Source organism: Corythoichthys intestinalis, chromosome 1 (assembly GCF_030265065.1).
Source record: "Corythoichthys intestinalis isolate RoL2023-P3 chromosome 1, ASM3026506v1, whole genome shotgun sequence".
Lineage (NCBI taxonomy): Eukaryota > Metazoa > Chordata > Actinopteri > Syngnathiformes > Syngnathidae > Corythoichthys > Corythoichthys intestinalis.
Window position 1 is genome coordinate 24,314,949 of NC_080395.1, and position 22,125 is coordinate 24,337,073.

Genomic DNA, 22,125 nt, shown 5'->3' on the forward strand with positions numbered 1-22,125 from the left:
TGCTGTTTGGAAGTCATTTAATGTTGTGAATCAACTGTTAAAGTTGTTAAAATTGCTCCCGTTTTAGCATTAGTTCCCTTCTGTCTACTTTCAACATGTGAAAGTTTTAAAACTGTTTCATCATTTAAAGATAGGCAAAATCTTGACTTGAATCTATTTAAGAGTATTTTAAATAAAAAGTTACTTACAGTGCCCTCCATAATTATTGGCACCCTTGGTTAAGATGTGTTTTTTAGCTTCTCATAATTAAAAAAAAAAAAAATTCAAATAATATGGGACCTTAATGGAAAAAAAGGAGAAAAATCCAACCATCAATACAAGTGCATTTATTCAGTGGGGAAAAAATCCCACATAAAGAAAAAATTATTTAACATCAAATAATGTGTGTCACAATTATTAGCACCACTGGTGTTAATACTTTGTACAACCCCCTTTTGCCAACAAAACAAGGTCTGGGGACTGAGATGGCCATGGGAGGAGCTTGATTTTGTGTCAGGTGAACCATTTCTGTGTAGATTTGGCCATATGTTTAGGGTTATTGTCTTGCAGAAAGACCCAGTGCAGAGGGCAACAGATTTTGATTTAAAATGTCCTGGTATTTCAAAGCATTTATGATGCCATGTACCCTAACAAGGTTCCCAGGGCCTTTGGAAGCGAAACAGCCCCACAGCATCACTGACCCACCCCCATACTTCTCAGTGGGTATGAGGTGCTTTTCAGCATGAACATCTTTCGTGGCACGCCAGACTCACTTCGTGTTTGGTTCCAAAAAGCTCAATCTTGGTCTCATCAGACCAAAGCACATGGTCCCAGATGAAGCCTGTAAAATGTATCACATTTGATACACCTAAAATTTTATGATTTTGAGACTAATTCAGAATTTTGACATTTTTTGGGGAAAAAAATGGATGCAAGTCAACACATGCATCTGCAGGTTCCATGAGAAAAAAAACAGGATTTCGCAAGAATTATCGATATTAGAGCGCTTATTACACATATTCATTTTGACTTTTCTTTTTACAAATTAAAAAAAAAAAAAAAGTCATTAGGACCTTATTTTTCAAATTTTGGGATTCTCTGATAATTGCTTCATGTTGCAGGTATTTAAGGGTTAAAATGAGTAAACATGTTGTACAATTTCTCTAACAAAACTGTTCTTCACCATTAAATGTGAATCTTTTATAGTTTGACCGAAATACAAATGTACTACTGTTCTTGATTGACGTACTGTATAGTGTATTAAAAAAAAAGTTTGAACATTTAATCCAGTCAGTCTTTTGCTTACCACGAGAAGAAGCCCACGTACTACGGATGGTACTTGTACCATGCTTTTGAGAACCACTGCATTAACCCCTTCGCTTCAATTACTGGACATCTATACCCGTCAATTGTACTGAAAGAAAAAAAAAAAAAACTATTGATTTGCATTTTGGCTAATTTAAGCTTTCTTTCCCCACAGTGCTTCATCCAAGTCCATTGTCCAGAATGTTGCAGTGGTGACGTCGCTCATGTAAATGATTCCCAGCAACTGGAAATACAGGGAGGACTCTTCTATCTGCCTGTGAGGGAATTTACACTTTACAGCTTGAAACGGGGGGTGGTTTGGGTGTAATTGTTTTTTTTTGTTTTTGTTTTTTTACTCTGCAGGGTAATCATTTATTTAAATCGTTGTCATTTACGGCGTTAGATGTCCAATCCGAATGTTCAGTCGTCCCTCCCATTCAAAATGGATTGAATGTCTAGTGCCGTCAATGGCATTGGAACATGAGAATTCACTGCTAATTTTCCCGGTTTAAATGAATTGGACATTTCTCGCCATCACTGACAGGCAAGCCGTCAAATACTATGAAAAAACAGAAGTTTGTTTTTATTAACATTGTATTTATTTATAATTAAAATAAATAAATAAATAAAGTTAATATTAAAACATTTATATTCAAAATGATATATAATCATTGATAATAATTAGTTTTTTTAATTATCAAAACTAGTTTATCTAATTATCAACTATTATTAACTAATTATCAAAAACTAAAACATTGATAATAGTTAGTTTTTTTAATTATCAAAACTAGTCACTTACCCGATAAAGGGTTAAAGCTCTGAAGACAAAAATTACCGAGCTTTTTTTTTCTTCTTTTTAATAGCCTTTTTATTTACGATTCGAAAAACATCTCAAATAAAAACTACCTGAAAAATGTTGATCGAATTTAAATAATTTTTAATTATTTTAATATTGTGATTTTGTCCTTTCACACTCTATAGAATTTAGGCAAGGGTTTAAAATAATTTAATTAAATTAATAATAAAATTAAGAATTATTTGACATTTCTCTTTATTTTAAGTTGAATTCATTTATTTTTGCTAGTTCAGAATTCGCTTTTATGCTGGCACATAATTTGAGTACATTCATTATTTTTTAAAAAATACCCAATTATGAATCTTTTATAGGAGATTTTGAATTATTTTCAACAGAATTGAGCAGGTATATTTAATTATTTTTACACTTATGCAACCCCATTACCTCATTCACCACCAAAAATTACATCACCAGTAAGGGTGTAACGGTACATGTATTTGTATTGAACCGTTTCGGTACGTGGTGCTCGGTTCGGAATGGTAGCGTACTGTTCTGCCTTTGGCAATGTGTGTTAGATTCTATTATTGACGTTCTAGTGTTGAAATGCATGCCTTATAGTTGGTGGCACTTTCACGCCCAAGTGGGGGCGCACTCGCACTTGTTTACGCGAAGAAGAGTGCTTACACGCGAAGAAGAGCGCTCACGCCAGAAGAAGACAGACGGCTACGAAGCATCGAGCGAGTGGGCGAGTTAGAGAGAGAGAAAAATACAGCCGCGAACCTACGTTCATTGTTGGTGCTTGTAAAATACCTCTACAGAAGCAACGCCTTTCCACCGGACGCTACGGCTCGGTCCTGGCTATACAGCGAGGACCGAGCAGTAGCATCCTGGTGAGGACAGTACACGTACCGAACAGGTTTCTGACGTAATGTGACCCTTACTTTTCGAGGCTGTGAGTCGATCGGGTTACAGTTTCTTTGTGTAGATTATATTTACTGCATCTTCTCTACTATAATGAGGACCTACACGGTTGGATTGTATAACCCAGAAACGTCAACTGCGCGACAACGTGGCAGCCATGAGAACGCAGTGAAACGCTGGCGTTAAAGTTAATCAGCCAATGCACACCAGTCGCAGTGCGGCTGCGTGTTAGACGCGTCCCAGAAGCGGCTCAACACGACGCACGCAAAAAGAACGGCAGAGTTTATTATTTGATGCGAGACGCGACCCTCCTGCGTCAATACTACTACCGGTAGCTAGGATCGGGCAGACCGGAAGTCACTCGTGTAAAAATACGGTGGATCCGGTCGATTTTCAAACTAATATGCAATCGTAACCCACTTTTTGAGTCCATCAGATCTCTTGAGTGGTAGATCAGGGCACAGTTGACTTGTCTTTGTTTGTTTAATGCCGTCTTCTCTGTTATAATAATAACCAACATGGCCCCGTGTTCAATACAAAACCCTCCTATCACAACAAAACAAGTAGGAACTAATATTCCCATAAGAACTAAAGTTATACAACATAAAATATACAATATAAATGGATACTACATCACATTTGTAAAATATAGCCCATTTAAATAAAATAAATTGAAATGAGCTAAAACACCTGTAATTAAATAATAAGAATAATACACAGATCCTGCTTACACAACAAAATTTATTAATTTCTGTGTGGCGCTTTAACTTGAGAAAATCCACCAATAAAGCTTTTGAAAACCGTTCATAAGAAAAATGATTCATTGAGGCATTTCATTTGTAAAATACATGTTAAAATCTTAGTCATTGGGATTGCTTTTCTCTTTAGCACAGGACTTCTTTTTTCTTCTTTCTTTCAGAAAGAAAGCTGACCAATACACGGGGTCTGAAAGGCAAATTGATGTTGGATTATCTTTAAATACCCGCTACTAGCTTTGTAGAGGCTAATGTTCCTATTGTTGAAAGCACAAAGGTCTGTAATAAACAACTAGCACATTTATATTTTGCATTTTGTTTTCTTACTGTACCGAAAATGAACCGAACCGTGACCTCAAAACCGAGGTACGTACTGAACTGAGATTATTGTGTACCGTTACACCCCTAGTCACCAGACATCGCCTTCTTTCAAACTCCACAGAATATTGTGTTCTATGGCTACATGAACTCAGAATTTACAAAAAGAAAGATTAGATTCCGATCTTTCATAATTTATATGAAGTTAAACAACTTACATATCAATGTATACATTTTTGCACAATTGAAATAATTTTAAAAATTATTTTCTGATATCTTGAGTTTTTTCTTCACATTTTTTGCCCCTTTTTTACATTGGAGATGTCAACCTTTCATATCTACCGTTTATGAGAATAATTGTAAATTGACTGCATCGTGTGCTTAACCGTGACTCATGCAACCAAGCTCTATTAAAACAAACCAATAGGATGAAGAAGATCTTATTCAAAAAGCAGTTAATGGACGCTGTTTATGACCGGATTTAGTCACCACTTTTACCTCTGATGGTTCCTACTTGGCCGTAAATGCGTACCTGTTGTACTCTAAATAGGAATAATTTGTCACTAGTACGTCTCTCTCTCTCCAGTACTCTGTGTACTGCTGCATCCTGTCGCTGATGGCTTGCGGCGTCTTCCTGCGGGTCAGCTTGGAGCTCAAAGTGCTCTTCGTCACCCTGGCGTCCAGCGCGTACTACATCATCATCCTCAGCACCAACAGTCGGCTCTTTGTGGGCTACGCCAACGTCCTCCACGCTCAGATTACCGGAGCGGTCAACTGCAGCAGGTGGTACTAGATATAATGATAAGGTCGGTAATGTAATTATAATTGGGAGAAGAAAAAAAAAACAGGCGCTGTGTGGATAAGTCGGTGTTCTCCGGTCACATAGGAGGGATTTAGAGCTATTCGGTTAGTTTGTCGCCTGATGTGTCATATGATAACTCATTCACGGCCACTGACAGCAACAGGCTTCCAATCCATTTTGACTGGGGGTGATCACTTGCTGCCAGTAAGTCAATGATAGCGAATAAAATCCAAATCATTTCAATTCAATTTAATCCAATCTGGAAAAATGAGTGTTTGTTGTAAGTCATGGGTTGTGCCTGTCCTGCTCTTGTTTGTGACGTAAAGTATAATAAGATGGAAAAATGGGAAAGCGGAAAAAAAACTTTTATAAAGTGAATACAGTGATCCCTCGTTTATTGTAGTTAATGGGGAGCAGAACCCATCGCAATAAGTGAAAAACCGTGAATTAGAAGTAGTGTCAATTGTAGTTTTTTTTTTGTGTGTGCGTTCAATGTATGTATTCAGATTTAGCATTGAAAAGAGATACATATAAGACATGTTTAAAAAAAATGAAATAATTTAAAAAAACATATAAATGTTTTTTAAAAACATATACAGTATATGGCGGAAAACGCAGACAAGGCTAAAAAAGCAGTTTCTGCTCTTGCACCCATCTTTAAAATTGCTGTATTTTAAGCCAGAAGAACTGTTGTGTTTGATAGAACAATGTGTCTATATGCTGCCATAGCAGATTCATGGTGCAATAAGCCCACAAACTATTTTTAATTTGTCCGTTTTACCCTGGAAACCCCCGTTTACAGACTTCGCGCAACCGCTTTTGTTTTAACCCTGCCATAAAAAGAAGGTAAGCATATTTATTATTTGAAATGCCTGTCAGTTTTAGCTTAGAATCATTATTTGATGTCTAATATTTAGTTTTAAAAAAAAACGACTTTAAAAAATTATTCACGCGCATATTTTAAACTTTTAAACAAATTACATCACAATGAAAAAATTGGCGTCTGTAAAAAAGTCACGGATATCAACCTCATAACTATCGCCTACTTGTATTTTTTTCGTTACTGTGGCATTTTCCCCAATATTTTAGATGAGAAATAATTGATCCATACAAAGAAAAATGGGAAAAAAAGCATTTAAAAGGTAAAATTAAATATATGAAAATGAAGATCTCGACCACTCCTTGATGTCTGCGTTTTCTGCATTGCGACCCTTGTTATATTACCATGTTTCACCCTTAAAATTCCCCAAAAATCCGGCTGAGGCCATTCACAGCTGTGTCTTGGCACTCGGTGATACATGCTACATGGAGTTTTTGGATCGAAAAGAGGTAGGTACGTGATAATATCTCATTAAATTGTGGCGTCTTTAATTCTGCTCTCACGTGCTCTCGCATCCAGTTAGGGTTTTGCTGTTAATGTAAATTAACGTTTAAAAATGTGTTTTTTTTTTTTTTAAAATGCCCTCCTGTTCAAAAATTTTCTTCCCCCGGAAAATTGAGATTTTAAGCTTTCCGATGATGTATCACACATGCATTTTGGACAGTTTTGAAATTTGGCCAGATTGGGGGTCTGACAGCAGAACTTCAAGTCAACTGAGTGTTTTCCGCCATATATATTAATTTTTTAAAAACACTTCAGAGGTAATATAAGTTTTAAACATGTTAGTGTCCCACCGAATAATTTTTAAACAAGAATAAAGTTGAAAAATGCTTGTCTTTATCAAATGCTTCATTGAGTGAGTCAACTCAAATCCGCTCAAGCTGCTCACTTACACACAATGAGTTGCCACAGCAACTGTTTAACAAGTTAAACGATGATTGACGCATGCAGCGCTTTGAAGTTTCAGCTTCCAGGCATCTCTGACGAGATCAAACCTTAACGTCTGTCAAGTATTGACCAAACACTTATTATCCGCCATGATTTTCCACATTCTGTTTCTCATGGTTTAGGTTTACCCATGTTGACAATTACAGGCCTCTCTAATATTTTCAAGTGGGAGAACTTGCACAATTAGTGGTTGACTAAATACTAATTTGCCCCACTGTATTAGGAGTCAGGCTAAGGCTAAGTTAACACTACTTATCACTTTAAGTTCAGTTTACTCAGAAATTTTAAGTATGGCCAACAAGCTTGATTATGCAAGCTCATTTGACAAGTTACTTAAGAGAATTGAAGAATTTGAGTTACTTAATATCTCTAGTTGGCTTGACTAATAGCACATTTTCATACATTGTTTTTCCATACAAATAAATATGAAAGTGGATTAGTGACTGTGTTTGTTCCATGCAGCCTCACGGATGAGTCATTGGTGAGACTGGTGGGCCTGGTCAAGCACCCCCAAGTGATGAGCTGCATCTACATCACCTTGTTCCTGGTCACCATGCTCATCATCTCACAGCAGGTGCTAACCTATTACTTTACTCTCCATCACCATCATTATCATATTGGTTTCCAAACAAATTTTCGTGCATGACTTCTTTTCAGAATGAGTCCTGCTTCCGCCAGGATTTTCTACTTAAGTACAAGAACCACACAGAGCAGGATGAGATCGAGACCCGGGAGAACCTCAACCGGCTGCTGTTGGAGAATGTGCTGCCTGCCCATGTGGCCTCGCTTTTTGTGGGCGAGAACAAGAAAAATGAGGTGTCCACTTTTATAAATTTTAAAATAAATATTAGGGCTGTCAAAATTATCGCATTAACGGGCAGTAATTATTTTTTAAAATTAATCACGTTAAAATATTTGACGCGATTAACGCACATGCCCCGCTCAAACAGATTAAAATGACAGCACAGTGAAATGTGTACTTGTTGTGTTTTTCGGAGTTTTGTCGCCTTCTACTGGCGCTTGGGTGCGACTGATTTTATAGGCTTCCGCACCCATGAGCATAGTGTAAGTAATTATTGGCATCAACAATGGCGGGCTACTAGTTTATTTTTTGATTGAAAATTTTACAAATTTTATTAAAACGAAAACATTAAGGGGGGTTTAATATAAAATTTCTATAACTTGTACTGACATTTATCTTTTAAGAACTACAAGTCTTTCTATCCATGGATCGCTTTAACAGAAAGTTAATAATGGTAATGCCATCTTGTTGATTTATTGTTATAATAAAAAAATACAGTACTTATGTACCGTATGTTGAATGTATATATCCATCTTGTGTCTCATCTTTCCATTCCAACAATAATTTATAGAAAAATATGGCATATTTTATAGATGGTTTGAATTGTGATTAATTGCGATTAGTTACGATTAATTAATTTTTAAGCTGTAATTAACTCGATTAAAAATTTTAATCGTTTGACACCCCTAATAAATATTTAACTTATTGGCTGCCACTGACGGTGCTAAACTTCCAATCCATTTTGACTGGGAGGGGCTAATGAATGTCGACCACTGTTGAAAAAACTGAATTTTTGAAGTGTGTATTGGCAGATGTGAGCAAGTTGCACTACTGCGAGACACTGCCATTTTAGTAACTAAGGTGAATTCAGGATGAAATTCACAGTATCCCTACTAAGATGTTGCAGCAGCCAATAAGAAATCACAACAGCAGATTCCAAGGATTTTCTGGGGGGAAATTTATTAATCAGCTATTAATATTCGAGTCAATGTGACTATGTGGTAACAAAAAACTCCTTGCAATATCTGAAAAGTTTGAAAAATGATAACCATCTGCAATTTTAGCATTAAACGAAGTCGTTTTAGATGATTTGCTTTTGCGGGTCACAGAAAATGTGGCATGCTGGATTTGACTTTGACACATATGGGTTCAAATTGAAGGGTATTTTTCTTCCCCTGCCGCCAACAGGATCTCTACTACAAGTCATACGGCTGCGTGTGCGTGATGTTTGCCTCGGTGCCCGACTTCAAGGAGTTCTACACCGAGTGCGACATCAACAAGGAGGGCCTAGAGTGCCTGCGGCTCCTCAATGAGATCATCGCAGACTTTGACGAGGTTCGCCATGGGTGCGACCCTCTATTCTGGGGTTTACGCTAAACACCATTGCTTTGTTCTCCCGGCAGCTTCTGTCAAAGCCCAAGTTCAGCGGAGTGGAGAAGATCAAAACCATCGGCAGCACGTACATGGCAGCGGCCGGACTCAGCGGGACGCTCGGGCAAGAAAACAATCAGGTAGTAGCCATAAAAGTTGTAAGTTTTTAATATGTAATTAAATAGACGTGTGTTTATTAAATCATTGGCTGCCAGTGAAGTCCAATCCATTTTGAGTGGGAGGGGCTGGCAGTGATTGACATAGGTGATTTTAACCTTTTGAGGTACAGAGGTCAAAGTATGTGTTGTTGTAGTTGGTAAAAGAGGGAAATTGATATTGAAAACTCCTTTAGAGGTCCATTCCATTAGTGTTGTATCGGTCGCGAACGATTCGTTCTTTTTGAACGAATTGTTTGGGTGAACGAGACCGAACTAATCACCATCTGCACTGATTCGTTCTATGAAGTTGGTGGCGCTTGTTCGCTGCGTGGGAGGGCGTTGAGCAAGCGGCAGCGTCTTCTGACATCGCACACGACCAATCAGACGCCAGCCTCATCGCGGGCAGGGGAGGGAGCGGAAACAGAATCATGGCGTATGTCACTCATTTCCACGTGTGGCCAATAAGCAGCCAGCGTGCAGGCAGGGGGGAAAGACTGAGTTTTGTCACTTCCCGTTCAGTGATTCGGTCCTCCGGTTCCTGACCTAGCTTGCTGCTAACTTGACTTTCCAGTAATGACTATGCGGTGAACGAGTCATAAAATGAAAGGAAACGACTTTGTCACATATTTGTTAACGTGGAGCCTATCAAATGCTGCTCAAAAAGACAAAAACACCACACAAATCTAGCGAGCATGGTTTAGTGTTCTACTTTTCTCAACAGACTCGGGACTGTGCCTATGACGATATACTATCAAATTTACAGTAATTTAAAACACGCGTAGCTACGAGGCAAGCAAAACCTGAGCTGCGGTCGCGTGACGGCAGTGAAGCGGGCAGAGAACTGTCACTATATGGAGGCTTCATGGCAGCGATATGTACCTCATATGTGCACAGAAAAAAAATAATATTTAGTATGATCACCATAATACTGATTTGCAATGAAACTGTATATACATGTCAATTTTTTCCGAGTGTTTTTTTTTTTTTTTTTTTCGTGTCAGAGGGTGTCGGTTGGTTTGACAAATTATGTCAATCCGTCCATCATGTGCTACTCAAGCGCCCCAAAAACAAAGCGCGCGGACACGGGAGATGTCGCAATATGTCTACATTTTTCTTAACAGACTAATGAGAGTAGAAAGGCGAAATCATAAAGCAAACAATTATTTCTCGTCAGCATTTGACGATCTGAGATGCGGGGACGACAGGGGAGCTGACCGGATTATTTTATTTATTAATACCAGTGCAAAAATTCAAAACGATCATCTTAATAATAAAAAACAAAAATACAACAGAGCGAGAGGTTAATATGATGTGTTGGCCGTTCCATAATTAGAAATTAAACTTTCGATTTATTTTTATTTTCGTGACAGCAGGCATGCCGCGTTGGCTGTTAGCAGCAGCATTGTATATGTGAGCAAGATCATGCTAAAGAAAGTCCGTGCGCCCCCGACCCCAAACCCCGACTTCCCCCTCAAAAGGAAAATGTTTAATCGTGTCCTAATTCGAAATGCAAGCACGAGCCATGACTTTGAGCCCATAGAACTAGGACAGACGACGCGGAAGTTCTCCCTCGCTTTTGCAGCAGCGGGAGGGAGACGAGGCTGTCTCTGAGAGGAGAATGATATCGCCTGTCACTCATTTCTGAAACTACGACGAGTGGTCAATGTGCAAGAGAGGGAGGGACCAAGCAATGTCACTTCCCGTTCAGTTATACTGCGAAGCGGTCTTTGGTGATTCGTTCGGCAACGTCACTTCCCGTTCACTAACCGAACGATTCATTTGGGTGGGGAGGGAGATGAGGGGGGCGAACGATTCGTTGAACGATTCGTTTGAACGAATCGTTTTACTGAACGAACCGGAATGGATTCGTTTACTCAAGTGAACGACAGATCCCGTCACTACATTCCATTTCAACTGGGAGGGGTTTGGAAACGATTGGTCGATGGCGTCCAGCCAAAGATTTGGGATCACAAAACAAAAACAATAACAGATATTAATAAAAAATAAATATAATAAGAATTTTTTTTACAATAAACAGTGGGGCAAATAAGTATTTATTCAACCACCAATTGTGCAAGTTCTCCTACTTGAAAAGATTTAAGAGGATTTAAGAGTTTACATGGGTAAACCTCAACCATGAGAGACAAAATGTGGGAAAGAAAAAAACAGAAAATCACATTGTTTGATTTTTAAAGAATTTATTTCCAAATTAGAGTGGAAAATAAGTATTTGGTCACCTACAAACAAGCAAGATTTCTGGCTGTCAAAGTGGTCTTACTTCTTCTAACGAGGTCTAACGAGGCTCCACTCGTTACCTGTATAAATGGCACCTGTTTTAACTCATTATCGGTATAAAAGACACCTGTCCACAACCTCAGTCAGTCACACTCCACTATGGCCAAGACCAAAGAGCTGTTGAAGGACACCAGAGACAAAATTGTAGACCTGCACCAGGCTGGGAAGACTGAATCTGCAATAGGTAAAACGCTTGGTGTCAAGAAATCAACTGTGGGAGTAATTATTAGAAAATGGAAGACATACAAGACCACTGATAATCTCCCTCGATCTGGGGCTCCATGCAAGATCTCACCCCGTGACGTCAAAATGATAACAAGAACGGTGAGCAAAAAATCCCAGAACCACAAGGGGGGACCTAGTGAATGACCTACAGAGAGCTGGGACCACAGTAACAAAGGCTACTATCAGTAACACAACGCGCCGCCAGGGACTCAAATCCTGCACTGCCAGACGTGTCCCCCTGCTGAAGCCAGTCCACGTCCAGGCCCGTCTGCGGTTCGCACTGTGAAGCATAGGGGTGGAAACATGATGCTTTGGGGCTGTTTTTCTGCAAAGGGACCAGGACGACTGATCTGTGCAAAGGAAAGAATGAATGGGGCCATGTATCGAGAGATTTTGAGTGAAAATCTCCTTCCATTAGCAAGGGCTTTGGAGATGAGACGTGGCTGGGTCTTTCAGCATGACAATGATCCTAAACACACAGCTAGGGCAACAAAGGAGTGGCTTCGTAAGAAGCATCTCAAGGTCCTGGAGTGGCCTAGCCAGTCTCCAGATCTCAACCCCATAGAAAATCTGTGGAGGGAGTTGAAAGTCCGTGTTGCCCAACGACAGCCCCAAAACATCACTGCTCTAGAGGAGAAATGCATAGTGGAATGGGCCAAAATACCAGCAACAGTGTGTGAAAAGCTTGTGAAGAGCTACAGAAAATGTTTGGCCTCCGTTATTGCCAACAAAGTGTACATAACAAAGTATTGAGATGAACTTTTGGTATTGACCAAATACTTATTTTCCACCTAATTTGCAAATAAATTCTTTAAAAATAAAACAATGTGATGTTGTCCCCCCCCCCCCCCCCCCACGGTTGAGGTTTACCCATGTTGATTAATTTTAAACAATTTATTTTATTTAGAATGAATCCTTTTTTTTTTTTTAAATTATTACTAACAGCGTTTTTCAGTTTACACTGGTACCTCTACTTACGAAATTAATTGGTTCTGGAATTAGATTCTTAACTTGAAAATTCTATAAGTAGAGACACGTTTTCCATGTAAATGCCCTAATCCGTTCAAGTCCCCCAAAACAGACAAAAATCTTTATAATGCATCAAAACATACAACAAATACATGTTACAATTAAATTCTTGCACAATAGACATGAAATCTGTCGGAACGCTAGGAGTGGTGACTCGAGATAAAGAAGAAGATGCCGGAATGCTCGGCAATAGCCAATGGCAGAGCAGCTATAAGTATGTTAGGTTCAGTAAACTGTGGGAGTTGCGAGTACCAGCCATACTGTATTTTTGACTTTATCCTGAAAATTCTTTCTTAACGAGAGGCAATATTTTTCCATTAAGGCGTGTCTTAACCTGAAAATTCTGTATGTAGAGACGTTCTTTCAGTAGAGGTATCGCTGTATTTAAAAAATAAATAAATATATATATAATTTATTATTAATTTCTTTTTAAAATGTTTTTTTTTTTTTAAAGACCGATGTATTTTTTTTTAATGTATGTATTATATTAATCGCCCATCACAAGATACGTGCTGACAACACTGCTACTGCAATTGAATGTCAAATGGGGGCCGCAAAATATGATCTCGCGAGCCACAATTGGCCCCTGGACTGCAAGTAAGAGACCCCTGTTCTATGTGAATATAAAAGAATAATTGGCCCCTGGACCGCAAGTAAAAGATCCCTGTTCTATGTGAATATAAAAGAAAAAAATAATTAATTAACCCTTGTCTTGTGTTAGAAATCAGCCTATATTTTTGCTGGTGAATTAAAAAATTTGATCAGTTAATTAGCTTGGCCTGAAAATACGAAACCTATGCAGTATATTGTTTTTGGGTAAAGATTGACCCGTTTTCAAGTTGGGGTATGTTAAAAGTACCATTGATTTTTGCATACGAAAATTTGAAAACAGGTCAATTCTGAACCCAAAACAATACGAGAGTTAAGGATCGCTTTCAGCCCCTCCCAGTTGAAATGTATTGGACGTCTATTCCCGTCAATAGGTGTTTTAATATTAATTTCCCTCTTTTACTGAATACCACAACTTTAACTTGGTCTGGCAGTGAATGAGTTATGCTTCTGATTAGGGTTAATTGCATACAATTGCTTGCTACAGTTGGTATTTTCCTTTAACTTTTTTAAATATAATTTTCCAGAACAGTTTAGCTTGCACTTTGACTTATCCTACTTTTCCTGTGCGGACAAGGACAAGGAGCGTCAGCAGGCGCAAATCGGCATCATGGTGGAGTTTGCCGTTGCGCTCGTCGGCAAGTTGGACGGCATCAACCGTCATTCCTTCAACAGCTTTCGGCTGCGTGTAGGTGAGTGCTCATGAGCTTAACGTGCAAAAGAAATTGGACCTTTTTTCAAGATTTGGTTTCCCAATTCTCCAAAGTTAAAATTTTCCTCAATTCAGGTATTAACCACGGTCCCGTCATCGCCGGTGTGATCGGCGCTAGGAAGCCTCAGTACGACATCTGGGGTAACACTGTCAACGTGGCTAGCAGAATGGAGAGTACCGGAGAGCTGGGAAAGATACAAGTATGTAACGTCATTTTCACTGTCATGGCAGCCGATTTAAAGGCGCAATATGTAAGATCGGTGGCACAAAACGGTACTGCAACCATAATCAAAATATTGAAGTGCACAAAATCCCTTTCCTTCGCTGCCAGATAAGTGCTTCGCAATGGAGAATCCAGCTGTGTTAAAATACCATTGTTGCGTTTCAATCAGAAATTAGAAAATGCAATTTTTTGTGAAATTGCGCGGCTAGCTTGCACGTACATGTAGTCAGTGTTGTTAATACTAAACTATACTACACTACAATTTGGTTAAATGAAGCGCAAGTTGTCTGATTTTGTCACACATCCGCATGACTGCCTGCCCTTGAAAATGTTTGGCTAGGTGCCCCGGAGCGTTAAATTAGGATTTGCATTCTCTTTAGCATTAGCATTTAGAGTGGCGAGCATCATCTTAAACTCTCGGGCAACCTTCTTTTAATTAATCAAAGCTTCGTCAATCATCGTTTAACTTGTTAAACAGTTGCTGTGGCAACTCATTGTGTGTTAGTGAGCAGTTTGAGCGGATTTGAGTAGACTCACTCAATGAAGCATTTAATAAAGACAAGCATTTTTGTACTTTATTCTTGTTGAAAAATAATTTGGTGGGACAGTAACATGTTTAAAACTTATCATAATTATTGCATTTGAAGTGTTTGAAGTGAAAACAATTTATCAAAAAATATAAATACATACTGTAAGTTTTTTTTTTGTTTTTAATTACACTTTCGGAAAAAGTGAAAAAACATGTTAGATATACAGTATATCTTTCCAATGCTGAATTTGAATAAATACAATGATAACACATGCGCATTTTTTTAATTTCTATTTATTTTTTTTTAAGGGTGGGCGTGTTAATTCACGGTTTTTCACTTATTGCAGCGGGTTCTGGTCCCCATTAACCACGAAAAACGAGGGATCACTGTATATGCATATCCCTGTCCTTGTCTTATTTTTGCAACCGTAGTTTACGAAGCCCACAGAGCTGTGACATCCTGAACAAAGACGAAAAACTTCGTCACTAGTAATTGGCTGATTGGTGGAGGGCAGGACGTCCGTTGTAAACACAGAATCAAAACAATAACTAAAACGGACTGAGTATCGACTTTTAAAATGGGAAAATCTTGGCTTAATTGAGAACAGTGCGTAAGTGGAATTTAAGCCCTCCGGTTGGCCGAAAGGTTTCATTGCATGTAATTGACTTTTCTATAAGTGATTTTAAATTAAGAATTTTACAGTAAAATATTGTCTATAAAAGATGTAAAGCAATAAAACAAACAAAAATGAATGAAATGAACAAAAAAAGATATTTTTATAATGGGTCAAAATTATTTTTCGAACAGATCACGTGACTAGCACCTTAGGTGGTCATTTGCTTTGCTTAGCAAACCACCCGAGGATATACGTAATTTTTTTTAAGCCTAAGGTTTTAAAAGTGACAACAACTACTGAGCAAGAACAAAGGATTGAAAATGTGGATCACGAAACTCTAGAGACCCACGTCAAAATGGTGAGCTAAGTTTCAATTTGCCCCACTAAAGATGCTAATTTTACAATAGAGCCACCACCGATGTCTTGCCAATGTAGTTACGCCCATCAAAATTTGTGTTCCCTGGCAGCGGGAGCGCACACACATTAGTTATGAGTTATGTCGACTTTTAATTAATGAGATAACAATTAATTGAAGCCAGAAAAGAACCACAATTATATATTTTGGACATTGACGTTTATTAAACTGAAGAAACTCCATACACGATTGTAATTACAGTAAAAACAGTTATAGGTCATCCTACGAGTAAAACAGTGAAACATTGCCTTTTTACGTTTTGTACGTATGTTACGTTATACAACAGGAAAGTGCTTTTTTTTTGTTTTTTTTTTAAATGCATGGGCCATGTTTTTAAACCTTGTCGATAACTACATTACCAAAATGCGGAAATCAAGCAAATCAGTGCAGCGCAGTGTCTCCGCTCAGGGGATACAATTTTTGACTGGGGTAATTACATTGGCACGACACTGGCAAGCGTACATATTCAATGGATGACAATCTTGCCGAAAAATATAGCCTAAGCAGCCTAAATTAGAATTCCCTTCAAGAATGATGGGGGGGGGGGAAACCCTAGTTTTCAACTTATTATTATAAATATTCTTGAATGTTAATTTTATTGCTGACATGCGTTTCGGGGTCATCAACATGTTGTGTCCACCCTGCTCCAAAAGTCAAACTCCGCCTATGGAACAGTGTTAGATCCATTTCCCAAAAACATATTTCTTTATTATCTATAGAAATATCAGGGGCATTTCTTGAATAAGTGCCATTTCCCAAAAACATATTTCTTTAATATCTATAGAAATATCAGGGGCATTTCTTGAATAAGTGCAAATTTTACATATTGTTCCTCTAACATTTTACGTGTTGACCGGCAGGTGACGGAGGAAACGTCAGACGTGTTGCACAAGTTGGGCTACTCGTGCGATTGCCGTGGCTTGATCAACGTGAAAGGCAAAGGGGAGCTCAAAACCTTTTTCGTATGCACGGACACGAGCAAGCAGCAAGGCTTGGGCCTCAGCTGAGGCTAAAACAGCATGCTGGGAAAACGCAACGCTCGCTAGTTTGTGTTTACACATCCGACGAGGAAGGACTGTAATACAGCCATGGTCCTACAGGGGCGCTGCAAATCAAGGAATTGCAGCGCACTGGATGCAATCATGACGGATTTTGGTATGAATTTTAATGGACAAAATACCTGGAAAAACTTTTCAAACAAAATTGAGACCATGTGTTAAAACATCACAGCTTCGTCATTGATTTTGTCGTGGACTGTCATGATGAATATCCTTGCTGGATTTATGGATTCTCATATTTCCCATCTTTTCATTCCTCAATGGGGTTTGTGTCCAGAACTGTTTTTCATTAACACTCCACAAAATAATGGAGCTAAAACAGAGGGTGTACAGAACTGTTTTTGATTATCACTCCACAAAATAATGGAGCTAAAAGAGGGTTCTTTTATGAGTTTGTTTAGGTGAATTCCCCAAACATGCTCCGCCCACTTTACACGAGAAGAGGAACTAATAGGGGAAAACCACCTGGAAATTTTGTACTTTAATGACCCTTATGGAAAATGTAACGTACTAACTTTTTTTTTTTTTTTTAGACATTTTGTGTCTGATAACATAACAGTGGATTCTGTTTGTGGATCATTTTGTTGGCTTTGTTACTGTGTAATAAGCAGTGTGATTCAGTAGGGGCCATGTTTGTGTGTTTTTAACTAGCTAGCTGCCATTGACGGTGAAAGATGTCCAATCCATGCTTGCAGCCAGCCCTCGCAGTTCAAATGGATCGGATGTCAGTCACCGCCAATGGCAGCTATGGGAAAATCTATTGCTGTCTTTTTTTTGAGCCAAACTGACTCTTGAGTATTCATCTCTTGGCCTTACTCAGTCTTGTCTGTATGTGCATATTATGATTAATACTGTCATATGTACATTTGGCTGTTTCTTGAGTGTGAACAAAATAAATTATTCACAGTATGGTTTGTTAATTACAAAAGTTTATTGAATGTCAATGATTTTTGTACAAAAATGTTCTTAAACTGCTGTGATGGGTGGTGGCTCCGGATAACTGGGTGTGGTGTCCATGGGTTCTCCCATCTCATGCACTGAAAGATAACAAAGTCTCAAGCATGTTTTATTTTGTCAAATTTCACTCTTTATGAATTAGAAATGAATTCTTCACCAGAAGTGAGGTCTACGAGGGGTCCTGGAGGGAGAGCGATACCCATGGCCTTCCTGATAGCCCAAATGCTGCTAATGTCACAAGGGGCCACTTGACCTGTCAACTCTGCCAAGTTGCCTGTCACTTTCTCAGCTGTAAATATACATATAATAAATGTTTATTTAATAATACATGAACTTATAATGTCTTTTTTTACCCAGCTCCAGCTCCTTGGTGGTAGGTGCCAGCAGGCAAATCATGTTGGGTGGCTGCTTGGTGCTCAGACGCTCCCTCTGTGCTTCCTGCAGCTCCCGTAGGAGCAACGTGGTCTCGTCCAGTTTCTGCTGCACGTCTGTTTCCACTACAGCAAGCAAACAGAATCAATGATATTGATCCTCCATGAGGCACATCATGTCTCTTGTATTTATTTATTTTTTTTACCTCCAGAGAGCTCAGGAGCAAGAGGCTCTTCCGTTTTACTGCAACCTAAAGCATCAAGTTGGGATACCTCAGGAAAAAGGTAAGGAAAAAAATAAGTATTCCAAGTGGAAGAACTTTTGAAGCTTGTAGTAAGCCATTTAAGGAATTTTGTTTAAATTCATGTCCATACACAAAAACAAACTCAAGCCACACACAGCCATTTTTTTGGGGAGTGGCCATTTCATGTACAGTACAGATAGTGCCCCGGTTACAACGGACAATTACAAATGCTTTGGTCGTAATAGCTTCATTTATTTTGCTCGCAATGAAACAATACAAAAGAGAATGGAAAAATTAAATCACTATTATGTAACACAAAACTCCCAAAAAAAAAAGCGCCGGATAAAAGTATGGGCACCCTTTGAAAAATCATGTGATGCTTCTCTAATTTGTGTAATTAACAGCACTTGTTACTTAACTGTGGCACATAACAGGTGGTGGCGATAACTAAATCACATGTGCAGCCAGTTAAAATGGATTAAAGTTGACTCAACCTCTGTCCTGTGTACCACATTGAGCATGGAGAAAAGAAAGAAGACCAAAGAACTGAGGACTTGAGAAGCAAAATTGTGAGGAAGCATGGGCAATTCTTAAGGCTACAAGTCCATCTTCAAAGACCTGAATGTTCCTGTGTCTACCGTGCGCAGTGTCATCAATAAGTGCAAAGCCCATGGCACTGTGGCTAACCTCCATAGATGTGGACGGAAAAGAAAAATTGACGAGATTTCAATGAAAGATTGTGCTGATGGTGGATAAAGAACCTCGACCAACATCCAAACAAGTTCAAGCTGTCCTGCAGTCCGGGGGTACAACAGTGTCAACCCGTACTATTTGTCGGCGTCTGAATGAAAAGGGACTATGGTAGCATACCCAGGAAGACCCAACTTCTGACCCAGAGACATAAAAAGGTCAGGCTGGAGTTTACTAAAATTTACCTGGGAAAGCCAAAAACGTTTTGAAGAATGTTCTCTGGTCAGATCAATCAATCAAATTTAGAGACAAAAGTAGATCTTATTCGGAAAAGGCATCAACATAAGAGTTGACAGGGAAGAAAAGAACACTGTCCCCACAGTCAAACATGGTGGAGGTTCCCTGACGTTTTGGGGTTGCTTTGCTACCTCTGGCACTGGACTGCTTGACCGTGTGCATGGCATTATGAAGTCTGAAGACTACCAACAAATTTTGCAGCATAATGTACGGCCCAATGTGGGAAAGCTGGATCTCCCTCAGATGTCATGGGTCTTCCAGCAGGACAATGACCCAAAACACAATTCAAAAAGCACTAGAAAATGGTTTGAGAGAAAGCAGTGGGGACTTCTAAAGTGGCCAGCAATGAGTCCAGACCTAAAACCCATGGAAAACCTGTGGAGAGATCTGAAAATGGCAGTTTGGAGGAACGCACCTTTCAAATCTCAGAGACCTGGAGCAGTTAGCCAAAGAAGAATGCTCTAAAATTCCAGCAGAGCATTGTAAGAAACTCATTGATGGATACCTGAAGCAGTTGTTTGCAGTTATTTTGTCTAAAGGTTGTGCTACCAAGTATTAGGCTGAGGGTGGCAATACTTTTGTCCGACCCATTTTTTGGAGTTTTGTGTAAAATGATAATGATTCATTTTTTTATTTATTCTCTTTGTGTTTTTTCATTGCAAGCAAAATAATGAAGATATTACTACCAAAGCATTTGTAATTGCAATCATTTTCTGGGAGAAATTGAACATTATCTGACAGAATTGCAAGGGTGCCAATACTTTTGGCCAGCAGTGTACGTGTCTAAGATAAGTAAATAAGTTGCATCTATTTAACTGAAAATATGAAGTGTGACACATGAACATGGAAGTCCTAATCGATCAGTATTTTTGGTGTCCATGAAAACAGTTCATCAAGATAATAATTTCAATCCGAATTGTCATCGGTTTAAGAAATTTTGTCCACGTAAACGTGGCAAGTGATAGACATCAAATACATTTCGACTGATGGCTGGCATTGAGTGATGAAGATTCACTGCCATTGACGGCGACATACGAACAATCACTGCCAGCCCTCCCAGTCAAAACAGATTGGCTATGTCACCGTCGAAGGCAGCCAATGAGTTAATGGCGCAAGACGTTCAATCCATTCCAACTGGTAGTAAGGATTTTGTCTAATTACCAATATGTGCTGAATTGAGGGTTGAGGATAAACTGGAACCAGCCCAAAAAATGCAGAACAAGACCAAGTGTGTGCGCGCTGTGAGGAGCCATTCAGCAGGCGGCGAATGAAAACATAAAACTCTCCCCCCGGGGTCTTGGCGAGCTGTGTTTTGAAGATGTTTCCATTCGGATCACAGCGAGCGGTCGCCGTGTTGACACAGCTGTTCGGTAAAACACGCGCTTTGACTTCCAAACATCACATACTGGTGAGGCTGTGCTTTTTTTTTTCTTTCACTTTCACTGACATTTTGCACTGGAATGTGAGAGGCGGCGAACAGGTGCGTGCACCCACTGAATGCTCTCTCACCCACCCACAAATACACTTGACTTACATCTGCATCAGCTTTGTCCTCTTGCAAAGGCTCTTCCACCTGCTGGACACACAGAAAAAAAAATCCTGTTTGGTTTATTATCCTCTAATGAGGATGCTGTGTTAAAAAAAAATAAAATAAAAGGTGGTCTGATTACTGGTTCAATCTCCTTCAGGGTCTTTGAATGCTCGCCATTGGTCATTGCGTCCAGAAGGTTGTCGGCCATTTTGTATACGTACTCGTCCGACTTGGACAGGAACTCCGACAAGCTGCCAACAGCAAGTATAGATTTAATTGATTAACGGGTGACGGAACAGAGGTGAGAATAAGTCACAGTCAGAGTGTGACAATTGCCACGTTTACATGGAGCCAAATATTCCAATTACAATCGGAATATTTGTTCAAACCGAATAAATGTGTTCCATATAAACACCTCATTCGGAATGAACAGGCCCAAACCGAATGGAATTTCATTCCGATTCACAGGGGTGGAATATTCCTTTTCCCAAACCGATTAGAAGTAAAATTATATCATGTAAACAGGGAAGCGGAATGGTGTCTGGTTGCGTTCTTTCTGCACATGCTCCGTACTGACGTGGTGACGTCACTTTGTGACGTAAGTAACGTCACTTGCAACATGGCTTCCAAGCACAGCGCACCTAATTGGAGTCCAGCGGAAAGATTGTATTTAATTCAAACTTTAAAAGAATTGAATATAATTGCTCGCTTAGACGGGCGTAAAACGAGGAACAGTGAACTATTTAAAAAAGTTCACGAGAGGTTACACGAAGCCGGAATAGACCGGAGCGTTGACCAGATTAGAAACCGGTGGAAAACCGGCTACTACATGGCAAAAGAGCAAAACAGCAGAAGCGGATACGACCCCACAAACACAACAAGTGGGTTAAAGTTAAAACAGCAGCACTCCGACGATCGATCTCCATGTTTTGCAACGTGACGCTTTGTTTTGATTAATCTGCGCATGTCAGACGGCAGTTGTCAAACGTCCTTTCGGAATAAAGGCAGTCACATGTAAACGCTGGATCGGAATAGATGAAGTGATATGTAAACAGCTGATCTGAAATTTCCATTCGGAATGATTTGAATCGGTATGAATAAAAGTCAGCATGTAAACGGGGCTATTGACACAATTCCCATCTTTTGGGGTCTGTAGACTAGGCATGTGCCAGTTACCGGTTTCACAGTTTACCGTGGTGTGAAAACGTCGCGGTTTCAAAACCACTAAAATTTTCCGTCAGACCGAAGTACAGTATTCGCCATTTTTCATGTGTCAAAAATGCAGCG

At 39.2% G+C, this 22,125-nt stretch overlaps 2 protein-coding genes across 8 annotated transcripts in view; one reads left to right on the forward strand and one right to left on the reverse strand.

Moving 5' to 3' along the window:
* Positions 1 to 17,848, forward strand: part of adcy7 (adenylate cyclase 7) — a 139,423-nt gene extending 121,575 nt beyond the window's left edge. For all 3 annotated transcript variants that reach the window (XM_057854713.1, XM_057854704.1, XM_057854724.1), the window contains 9 exons: positions 1,460 to 1,561; positions 4,661 to 4,857; positions 7,167 to 7,278; positions 7,362 to 7,520; positions 8,695 to 8,841; positions 8,910 to 9,017; positions 13,771 to 13,885; positions 13,981 to 14,105; positions 16,550 to 17,848. In XM_057854713.1, coding sequence (XP_057710696.1) covers positions 1,460 to 1,561; positions 4,661 to 4,857; positions 7,167 to 7,278; positions 7,362 to 7,520; positions 8,695 to 8,841; positions 8,910 to 9,017; positions 13,771 to 13,885; positions 13,981 to 14,105; positions 16,550 to 16,696 — 1,212 coding nt within the window. In that variant the 3' untranslated portion in view covers positions 16,697 to 17,848. The remainder of the gene's footprint in view (positions 1 to 1,459; positions 1,562 to 4,660; positions 4,858 to 7,166; positions 7,279 to 7,361; positions 7,521 to 8,694; positions 8,842 to 8,909; positions 9,018 to 13,770; positions 13,886 to 13,980; positions 14,106 to 16,549) is intronic.
* brd7 (bromodomain containing 7) overlaps positions 17,300 to 22,125 on the reverse strand; it is a 34,877-nt gene continuing 30,051 nt past the window's right edge. For 2 of the 5 annotated variants that reach the window (XM_057854737.1, XM_057854773.1), the window contains exons 12-17: positions 20,978 to 21,089; positions 20,842 to 20,883; positions 18,282 to 18,348; positions 18,058 to 18,201; positions 17,862 to 17,993; positions 17,307 to 17,784 (exon numbers count right to left, since the gene is read on the reverse strand). In XM_057854737.1, the coding sequence (XP_057710720.1) occupies positions 17,714 to 17,784; positions 17,862 to 17,993; positions 18,058 to 18,201; positions 18,282 to 18,348; positions 20,842 to 20,883; positions 20,978 to 21,089 (568 nt within the window). In that variant the 3' untranslated portion in view covers positions 17,307 to 17,713. Of the gene's footprint in view, positions 17,785 to 17,861; positions 17,994 to 18,057; positions 18,202 to 18,281; positions 18,349 to 20,841; positions 20,884 to 20,977; positions 21,090 to 22,125 lie in introns of all 5 variants that reach the window. The other 3 variants (XM_057854747.1, XM_057854756.1, XM_057854765.1) reach the window with 3 other exon arrangements.